Source organism: Acomys minous (assembly GCF_964271855.1).
Source record: "Acomys minous genome assembly, chromosome: 1".
Lineage (NCBI taxonomy): Eukaryota > Metazoa > Chordata > Mammalia > Rodentia > Muridae > Acomys > Acomys minous.
The window spans coordinates 36,399,071-36,410,136 of NC_140483.1; the positions used below are offsets into that span (position 1 = coordinate 36,399,071).

The 11,066-nt window shown below is 43.6% G+C and overlaps 1 protein-coding gene across 1 annotated transcript in view; it reads left to right on the forward strand.

The window, feature by feature from the left end:
* The window catches only part of SOAT1 (sterol O-acyltransferase 1), a 42,817-nt gene extending 36,172 nt beyond the window's left edge, over window positions 1-6,645 (forward strand). Inside the window, 4 exon segments of the mRNA XM_084797068.1 lie at window positions 39-137; window positions 1,702-1,837; window positions 2,350-2,495; window positions 3,530-6,645. Coding sequence (XP_084653194.1) covers window positions 39-137; window positions 1,702-1,837; window positions 2,350-2,495; window positions 3,530-3,586 — 438 coding nt within the window. The 3' untranslated portion in view covers window positions 3,587-6,645.
* Window positions 6,646-11,066: the final 4,421 nt, after the last annotated feature.

The window sequence follows — 11,066 nt, forward strand, 5'->3', positions numbered from 1 at the left end:
GTGTGTGTGATATTTCATACTTTTTCTTTTTTCCTCAGGACTGGTGGAACTCTACGTCATACTCCAACTACTACAGGACCTGGAACGTGGTGGTCCATGACTGGCTCTACTACTACGCTTACAAGGACCTCCTCTGGGTAAACAGCAAGACCTAGTTGATGCTATGTAAGAAAGGAGGATGCTGAGGGACCTAAGAGATGGCTCAGTGGTTAAGAGTGCATGCTGTTCTCCCAGGAAACCTGGCTTCTCGGTTCGGTTCTCAGACCCCACATTAGGCAGCTTACAGCCACATCTAACTACCATTCAGGGGGATCTGATTCTGGCCCCTGCACGTACCTGTATGCATGTGGTACATGAGTATACACGTAAAACCACAAGAAGTGAACCTTTACAAGAAAAGTCCAGCACAGTGACACATACTTCCCAGTACTCGAGAGGCATAGGCAGGTGGATCTCTGAGTTCAAGGCCAAGCTGGTCTACATCATAAGTTCCAGGGCAGCCAGAGCTACAGAGTAAGAACCTGTCTCAAAACAAACAAACAAACAAACAAACAAACAAAAAAAGCCAGCCAAACAGACATGGAAGGGGTCTGTGAGAGCCAGTGCTACACAAGCTGGGAAAGGTTGTTTAATAGTCAGTGAAGACGGGGTTATAGTTTCTTGTCCATTTCCCTAGATGTTTACATGTAGGCACCTATATGCTGTGAATGGTGGTAGCTGTGAAAACCGTGAACAGTAGCATGCCTTCTTTGGACTTCACTACCTGGCTACAAAATTACAGTTCTACAGGTGTAGGAGCTGAAGTGACCTACCTTCCGAGGACCTTTGGGAATCTCGTTGCCCACAATTGATCTCCCTTTACCCCTAACCTCCACACACTCCGTCCTTCACCGCCCCCCACTATCTCCCTCTCACTCCCTTTCCCCTCCTCCCTTTGCCGTCCTCCCTTTGTAGACCGGGCAGGCGTGAAATTTCCAGAGATTCCTTCCTCTGCCTACCACACCCACTTTCCTTTGGATTTGTCTCTTTGTTAAGAGTAGATTTGGATTGACGTCTCTCTCCATTCAGAGACAGGTTTATGAGAGCCATGCTCTGGAGCATAACTAAGTATTGTCTGTACTTCCGGCTAACGGTGGTGTCTCTGAAAGCAATTTTCATTGTTAAGCAGGAGGGTCATCCACCTCGGTGACTGACCGCTTCCTAAGGAAAATGGCAGGCGGTGACTCACAGTGAAGTCCCAGGTCCGCCTCAAGCAAATCTCTGGTTTTAAAATCATAGTTTTGGAAAGGGTGCCGGCCCTGGGTTCTGACGATTGAGATTTGAGCCTGGTGTGGTTCCGTTAGCACTTGGAAGGTGGAGGCAAAAAGATCCAGAGTTCAAGACTATTCTGCGGGACATGAAGCCTGGCTAAATAACGTTTCTGGAACTTCTCAAAATGGCGCCCCAACTTGGAAACCAAGCGCTGGGCACATGGTTTAGGCAGGACACTTCCTATCCAAACAGCATTGGGACGCTCTTGTAATTTTTTCTAATGGATTTGGATTAACCTAAGGGGAGTAGGTTGATCTAAGGTTCGGAAAGGCGGATAGAACTAAGCAGGGGCCGTTAGCGCATGACGACCCTGTCTCATGTTGGTGTTCCTACTTCCTGGCGTTTTAAAGCTACTAACTCTTTGATATTTTCTTTTTCTTTGTGCCTTAGTTTTTCTCCAAGAGGTTCAAAACTGCTGCCATGCTGGGTGTCTTCGCCCTGTCCGCTGTTGTGCATGAGTATGCTCTCGCCGTCTGCTTGAGCTATTTCTACCCGGTGCTCTTTGTCCTCTTCATGTTCTTTGGAAGTGAGTGACGCGGCCTGTCGTGGGTCCTGGCTCGTACTCCAGAGGCGAAAGCGGGACAGGGAGGGAGACTGCGAAGTCACTGCAGCAGCGCTGGGTGGCAATGCCAGTTCAGGGCAGTTTGCTTAGCAGCCGATCAGAACGTTGACTTTGAATGATCGTGTGCAGTCGTGTCCACAGGTGTTTTACACACTGGAGGGAGATGGGGGGCCTCTTGGGGACCAATGAGAAACACTGTCACTGTACAGCTCCTGAAAAAAACAGGCCCATGCTCGAGTGTGTGGAGAGGAGCCCATAAGAATAACTCCGTGAAATATGTTTTCCCACTGTTGGCATCCTCCTAAGTAGGGACTGCTAAGTGTCAGTAGTTCAGTGTCATTCACGTGTAGGGTAAGTAAGCAGGATAAAGGATGTGGCGGAGTGGCCGGTGCTCACTGCTGGGACTCAGCCCCTGCCTGGATTTGGGCCCTCATTCCCCCGCCATAACTGCACTCTTGTTCTCTTTCTAACGTCAGTGGCTTTTAACTTCATTGTCAACGACAGTCGGAAGAGGCCAATCTGGAACATTATGATGTGGGTTTCTCTCTTCCTGGGCCACGGAGTCATTCTGTGCTTTTATTCTCAAGAATGGTATGCCCGTCAGCACTGTCCTCTGAAGAACGTGAGTCGCCAGCCCGGCTAGGGTGCCTGTCACCCCTGGTGTGAGGGGGTGGGTGGCCTTACGGAGGGTGGTGCAGTAGTGGAGAGCAAAGGAAAACAGTGTCGGGCAGCCCTAAGCCTGGGATTGCGTCTTACTTTATTTTGCTACTCTTTTCTTTTTTTTTTTTCCCTTGTGGTTATGCTCAAGTTTGTTTGTTCTATCTCTCCTGTTTTGGAACTTGCAAAATCCTTCATCTTAAAATGGCTCATGAACTTTAACCTTAGCTAGAGTCATGTGCCTACTCCTTATCCTAGTCCCGCGCAATTTAAATTCTAGACTAAAACTTTAAATAAGCTGTCACAATGCTAAGAGACACAACACCTATTGACCATTTGATCCATCCATGGTCCATGGAACTGATTGCAGTTTACTGAACTTCAGAAACTATTGCAAAGCTTCGCAGTTGAATTCATTGGTGCTATTGGTAAAAAACATCTCAACATCTTTTGAATCAGGGAGTTTCTTAAGCCTTAAAGGCCAGTGAAATGCTGGGAGTTAGCTTAGAATACAGTATAAGGGCTGGAGAGATGGTTGAGCCGATTAAAAGCACTGGCTGGTCTTTCAGAGGACCCGAGTTCAAGTCCCAGTAGCTCCATGGCAGCTCACAACTGTCTGTAACTATAGCCACAGGGGAGCCAATACCCTCACACAGATATTCATACAGGCAAAACACTGATGCACCTAAAAATAAAATAAATAAATTATATATTTATCAGGCATGATGGCGCAGGCCTTTAATCCCAGCACATAGAGGCAGAGGAAGGTGGGTCTCTATGAGTTCAAGGCCAGCCTTGTCTACAGAATTGAGTCCAGGACAGCCAAGGCTACACAGAGAAACTCTGGGGAGAGAGAGAGAGAGAGAGAGAGAGAGAGAGAGAGAGAGAGAGAGAGAGAGAGAGAGAGAGAAGAGAACAGTATATAATGTTCTGCCCATAGCTAATCCACACCTACTGTTGACATAACTAAACGGTTCTTCTCTTTTTCCGCCATCGTAGCCTACATTTCTGGATTACGTCCGGCCACGTTCCTGGACTTGTCGGTACGTGTTCTAGAATCCCTGGCTCTGCCTCCGTCCTTGCCACTGAAGATTGGACATTCTTCCTGACTCCGAGCCAGCTGTCATCAACAGATGCTGAATGTATCTCTGCCACGTCGTTGACTGCTCTGGCCTTTCCAGATGGCTCACCTGAAGCTGGGCTGTGGGAAGTTCACTTAGTGCTTTTCTTGTTTTGTTTCCTTTTGGGGAGAAAGAAGACCAGTAGCTGAGCTAATGGCAGATTTTTGTGGGGTAATCTCAGCTCAAGCCTTAGTAGCTTTATCTGTTTATTTCCTTGATTATATCCAACCAGAGACTAAATATATCTTGGCCATGAATTAACCAAAACACTTAGGAAGAAGTTATTTCTGTGCCTCTCTCTGGCTTAGAAGTTTTTCATGCACACTATTAGGAAGTCTGCTAGTTAACTGTGCAATTAGGGAGAAATAAATTCTGATATTTCTGGTAGAAAGAGAAAAAAATATCTGTTTTCCAAAGATAATCTTGTTATGCATTCTGCTCACATCTTTTGTTGCTGTTCTGGTTTGCTCTGCCTCATGCCTGGGAATAGAACCCAGGGCCTTGCTCAGTGGCAGCGCACGGAACTGCACCCAGTGCCTAAGTTGTATATTCATGAAAGGTCTGATCTATTCTTTTTTTTTTTCCCCATTTTCTGTATAAGTTGTGATTTTTTTTTTTTGAAACAATTAGAATTCTTTTACCTTGAACTCAATCCTAGTATAAAATCAAGGGTCAGAAGTAGAAGGGGAAAAATATATTTCCTTTTGAAACTTCAATAGTCATTTTTAAACAGATTCACTGAGCTGTTCATGTATCTTAACTGTTCTATCACAGAAGTCCTGTGAAAGATTTTAGTACTGTTGGTTTGGTTTCGGTTTATAAAAGGCAGGATCTCGCTATGTAGCCCAGGCTGGTCTTGAACTTGTTATGTAGCCTGGCTGGCCTTGAACCCATGACCTCTTGCCCCTGCCTCCCAAGTGCTAGGATCACAGATGACATCACCAAGATTTTTGTTTTAAAAACTTCTTTGAGGTTAACTAGCGTACCTTCTTTGGTACAGTTGCTTCAGTGTTTAACAAGCAGTGACTTTCCCCGTGAATTCATACTGGAAGTATTAATCTCACTACTAATAATACTGAAATGGCTACTAAGGGTCCAGAAGCTGGCTTCTGGAGCATCTGCTCAGTCATTATTATACTTTAGCAGTATATTTTTAGATGAAATAAATTACTGTGTGATCATTTTTAAGGACATGTACTCGTTATGTGACATTTCCAAGTTCTGAGGTGCCCATTCCTCACCTGGTGTGGCGGGAGGACCCGCTGTGCTTGTGTGCCTAGGTAAGACTGTGTGAGGCTGGTGCATTGGAAGAGTAGCCCAGACCATGTAGCTAAACCTCCTGCCCCAAGAAATGAGCCTTACAAGTTGCTTGCACACCTACTGTTCTACAGCACAGCCATTTGAGAGACGTTTCGGTATCCCGGCAGCTGTCCGTACAGTTTCGGGAAGTCTTTTCAGAGTGATTTTAGACATCTTGTTGAGTCTCACAGGAAGATACATAGAGCCCGTTACAACCACTCTTCATTCGGCCATCCCGTCTCCAGCTTCAGCCCCTGCCTCACTCACCACATCTCTAGATGAGCTGGGTCTGTCTGAACATCAGCTCCACCGTGGCAGACACAGTGTTTGTTTGTTTGTCTCTGTCCCCAAACAATAGTACTCTGTATTGTCACAGAACCATAAACCCTCAACAAGCCTGCTGCAAACAGAGCCTGCTAAGTCCTGTCATGCGACTTAAAGATTTAAATGAGCCAGTCACTTGTATGTGTGATGGCATTTTAAATATAAGGAGGGGACAAATTGGCTTGGGACTTGGTCATAAGCCAGTCTTCTACAGCAAGGGGATGGGACTTCAGGGTGACCCTCTCTGAGACGTCATATGTGTGCATTTTCAGGAAAGGGCGTTACTCCATAGCAGTTCTCAAGTTTGCATTTGGTGGACAGATTGAAGCTGCTCTCCCTCCTCTCCCACTCTTTTTCAGACAAGGTCTTTCTCTGCAGCCCAGGCTTGCGTGGGCCTAACATCCTCCTGCCTCAGCTTCCTCAGGTGCCAGAGTTTACAAGCATGTGCTGCCGCACCCGACAAGGCCTTTCTCTGGGGATTTGTTTTCTCCCAAGATTTTAGGTGATGATAATGTGTGGAGGACTACAAACTACTTAATCCTCAGAGCATCTTAGGAGAACTTCAAAAATCCAGAACCCTTAAAGAGGTGGCCACTTCAGTTAAAGAAGGACTGGCTTGGTTGGCAACCATGACCATGTTGGAAAAAGGAGCCTTTTTTCAAACTACCCTCTGAACTCTTTAAAAAGAAAATAAAACCAAAACCTCTTGCTCCAAGTAGTCCGTTTATTGTTCCCTGTTGTGCCATGGGTAAAAGTTGTTTTCTGTCGTGAAACTTCTTATCATTTACCAAGTAAGGGATTTATACTTTCCATAAGAAGTACTAATGACAATAACTGATTTTAAGTGACCATACAAGAAAACCACTTTATGTACAGTATTTCATTTGCATTTATATGTCTGTGTTGGTCATTTATTAACTCAGTACTGGATGTTTTTATTCTCAGTCTCAGAGGGAGAGGGTCAAGTTTAGTTTTTTTGGTAGTGGACTAATGTACTAAAATTGTCTGGATAATAGGGTTTCTCTACATAGCCCTTTCTTGTCCTGGAACTCACGTAGACCATGCTGGCCTTGAACTTAGAGATCTTCCTCCCCAGTACTGGGATTAAGTTGTACACCACCATGCATGGCTGGAGCTGCTTTTGTCAGTAATTACAGCATTTGACAGTGAGGAAAATGCACGCCTGTTTCTGCTTTATCTAAGGTAAAAGTTAGTAATGTTGGCAAGTTAAGAGAGTACAATGTAGAAATAATTTATATTTGTAAACAGATTATTATAGAACTAATTCCTTTATGATATGTAACTTGTTTTGAAACTTGAAAATTATTCTTACCCAAAAATTGAACATTAAAGATTTTTCTAGACAAGTCATATTATGTTTGAAAATTACTCATTTGGTCTATAGAACCTAAAAAGATGGAATTTAGTCTGGTGGTGGTGGTGGCGGCAGCGGCGGTGGTGGCAGCGGCGACGATTGCGGCTGTGCATGCCTTTAATCCCAGCACTCAGGGAGCGAAGGCAAGTGGATCTCTTTGAGTTCGAGACCAGCCAAGGCTACACAAAGAGCCCCTGTCTTGGTGGGGTGGGGGAGGAGATGGAATTTCTTAGTTGGCAAGAGAGCTCATTACAAAAAAGGATCTGTTTTGCACAGGTATAAGAAACTTTGAGGGAAGTCCAGTTCCATGTTCGTGGGAGGGGGATGGAGCTGCAGTGGTGGTTCTCAGCCTGTGGGGCTCCAGGCTCGGGCCGAATGACCCTCTCACGGGGGCCGTGGAAAACACGAATCATAACAGTAGCAAAATTACAGTTATGAAATAGTAACACGAATAATTTTATGGTTGAGGGTCACCACAACATGAGGAACTGTATTTAAGGGTCGAAGCACGAGGAAGGCTTCGAACCAACTGTCTTAATTAATGGCATCATTTAAAATAAATGAATTGTGGGTAGTCATCCTTGAAGGGCCTCCCTGTTGTTTTTAATTACCAGTAAGGCCTAATAATTGTTTATTATCAGGCCTTTAATTATTATTACTTCAGTATGCCCAGCTAGCAACCAATCAAGACTCAGACACTTGTTATATTTTAAAATAGCCTTAGTTAACCTGGGGCAGGATATCAATCCCCTAAACTACCTTCCAGTCCCAGGCCATCTGCTTCTAATGTCTATTAAGCCACCTCCCATCCATAATCCCAAGTACTTGCTAATGTTCTTCATCTGGGCCGAATCCCCATCCATGCTGGTCACTTGCTTCTCTTCCATCTAACCCATGGCAGCCTTCCTCTCTTCCCTTCACCTCGGGTCTCTCTCCTCTCCGGACCCTTTTCTTCTTCCCAGGATTCCTCTCTTTCTAAGCTCCAGAACCATAGCCACACCTCTATTGCCTTTTGCCCTGCGCAGGTGGGATGGCTTTTTATTAATTAGCATCAAAATACTTCAGACCAACCTCCAACAATTCCCCTTTTCTGTCTAAATAAAAAGGCCATTTGTTTTATATACAGTAAGTACAATTATGAAAAATTATGAAAACCAATAGGTAAGACTTACATACATAATGTCTAATTAAAAGATATTTGACAACTTTGAAGAAAATATTATCTATATAAGTCTAAAGTTTTGAACTAAAATAATATCTATCAAAGCTCAAATCTATCAACCTAAAAGTATTTATCTAGACCTAAAAGTATCTTTGTAACTCCTAAACAACTAAGCTTAATTTTAAATTGAACTATCTGGTCTTCATCCCCATCAGAGACTTGAGAAGGAATAAATTTAACTACCTAAGTAAACAGGAAGTGCAGGTTGGCAGTTTCCAAAATGAAAAAAAAATGACAGAGACAGTTTACTGCCTGACAGGTCACCCAAAACTCTCTGTAACATTGGAGCATCATCTTCGGCCTTCTGGCCCAGTTTACCTGACAGACATTTTTGTGAAGCAGGAACCATTGAGGATTTGCTTACCCTGTCTTGGCAGAGTCAGACCATAGACTATGTTTACATCTAAGCTTGCTCATTTTAGGCAGAATTTTGTCTGTGGGAGAAACAAGGACATTTGCCCAGTTGCTGTTTTGCCACACTCGAAGCCATCTCCACCAGGAGATTCTTCAATGCTCAACATCTTTGTGGAGGCTGGGTGCTGCCAGGAGTTAACCTGTCTTATTGTCAAAGAACCCTTAAGTTAATAAAAACATTGGTAAATGCCATATTCTGTAGGTCTCTGAGGTTTCTATCTGTAGAATCATATCTGCTAAACCTAGCATGTATATTTCTATATTTGACATGACCATGATCAACAACTGACTTGTATTACCTAATTATCCTAAACAGCCTACAATAACACTATCCGAGTATTGGAAGTTGTATATGTGCAATACCTCAGAGTAGAATTATATTGTGTGAAGAATATTAAATTTGAATTCTATTTTAATGTATAAAAATTAGACTTATTTTGTATCAATATACGAAATTCTATATCAATGAATTAAAATTAACTTGGTAACAAGGCCTTAAGTTGAGGGGTAGATTCAATAATCTGCATTTTGTCCTATCATCCCTACATATCTCTCTACTCCCCTTTCTTTCTTTCTTTACAACCCCTATCTCCATACCTTTTAGTGACAATATATATCTGTAGCCCAAGAAAGCAACCAAAAACCTACCCGACCCCCCTTAAGGGAAATGGGGTGTCTTTCTCTTAAAGTTTCTTCAGGCTGATCTGGGGTGGAGAATACTTATTCAGGGACCCAAATAAAACTGAGGGGAAAAAAATGGTTAAACAAGCTAGGAATAGTATTTGTGGTTCAGTCTCTAAATGTTGAGAAGTTTCAGGCTTAATATAAGTCCTGTGTGGGACAGTTTGAAATGCTGGACCAATTGGCATCAGGAGCCCTCTTTGAAGCTGTCGTTTGCTGATGAGGAACAGCAACCAAAGCACTTGGAGCTGGAACATGAAGGATGCAGGATGTTAGTGTCTCAGCATGCTGGAGGAATGAATCCTGTCAGGTCTGTTCCAGCGTCACTGTCCAGTTCTTTTAATCCTGAAAACATAATTTCTCACAAGCATTATACAGTTTTGAAACTATACATGTATGAGGTGTGCTTGTTCTGCAGTTTGAATTCATGTAAACTTACTTAACTTGGCAGTCTCTCTTTTATCCAGATCTATTTTATTTTGACCTCTTTCAAAGATGAAATATAACATCACCATTAGCAATGAACATAAAATTATCATCATATTGAAATCAAAACAAGATTGTATAGTTCTAAATGTCCTTCTCTAGGCTCTATGGTGCCCGATGTATTCCTGTTTTTGAGACAAGCTGGTTGCCCTGAGCAAAAGAAAAAGGAATTAAGCTTTAAATAAACTTTATATAAACTCTTATTTTAGGGTTTCTGTATATCGTAGGTATCTTGTACCTGGCGTTTCACATTTGTTGTGGGTGTTTTTTCACATCCCTTCTCGACGGGAGGCGTGCAGCTTGCATGTCTGTCTCCCCTTTTAACCTTGGTCCTCACTTTGACCAACAAAATATATTTCTTATACAGTAGGTGTCTTGTACCTGGCTTTTTACCTTTGTTGCGGGTGCTTCTGTCTCTTCCCTTCTCTATGAGGGAGCCATGCAGCTTCCTGTCTGTCTTCCCATGCAACCTTGGTCTTTACTTTGAACAACAAAATACATTTCTTAGGCCAATTTACCCTTTGGCACCGTATCTCCCATGGACGTTCCACTTTTAAGGAGAATGCTGGCCTTTTTTAGAGGAGCTACATCACTTTTCTTTACATAAGCCTCAGATTGATGTGTATCCATCCTTTAGTGCACATATAATTCATTGTTAAGAAAAAGAAACTTACATAGTAAATTTAAGGAAAAAATTTCAGTTTAAATCCTAGGCTGTCTCTTACCAGCAGGGGGTCACACCCTGTGGAGACCAGGTTGGTTCAGTAACTCAAGAGTTCCTCCTGGCTTTGTCTTTATTGTGTTGGGATTAAGGGCTGGTGCCACCAAGGTCCTGTTCAACTATTTTATCTCGATTCAGTCAAAATCATTAGAAATCTCAAGGAAAAATCATGCAAGGAAACAAGAAAAGTCTAAGCCTTGGGCCAGTTGTGCCAACTTAGGCTTCAGTGAAATCTTGTCCACCATCCCTTGGAATTTAGTTATGGATATCTCCCACTCATGAGTTCTTTCTCACCTTTCCTTAATAAAGGTACATTTACTCTGCTCAGAAAGGGCTGGAAGAGAGAGAAATGGTTTGGGGTTTGGCAATGTGCTTGCCTACCACACACAAACTCTTGGTAGGCTCGTCCTAGATGCAGCTGTGCCTGGACCCCCAAACTGAACAGGGGTGATACACACCTGTAATCCCAGCTCTAGAGGCAGGGGGAGGAGGATCAGAAGTTCTAGGTTGTGGTGTGATGCCTCACATCTTTAATCCCAGCACTCACAAGGCAGAGGCAGGCTGATCTCTGTGAGTTTGAGACCAGCCTGGTCTACCAAAGAGAGTTCCAGGACAGCTAGGGCTACACAAAGAAACCCTGCCTCCGGGGGAGGGGGGGGAGAAAAAAAAGTTCTAGGTTATTCCTGGCTACACAACCAGTTGAAGTTGGAAATCAGCCTGGGGTACAAGTGACCTGTCTCTCAAGCCGTATCTCATAAAAAGAGACACAGAGTATCTACGCAGGGTTGCTCCTCTTAGTAGGTACAGTGATATGCCCCACCCCATCCCACACCCGGTGCCGCCAATACCCGGATTGAGAACCAGGAGGGAGGTGACTATTCCACAGCATGAGC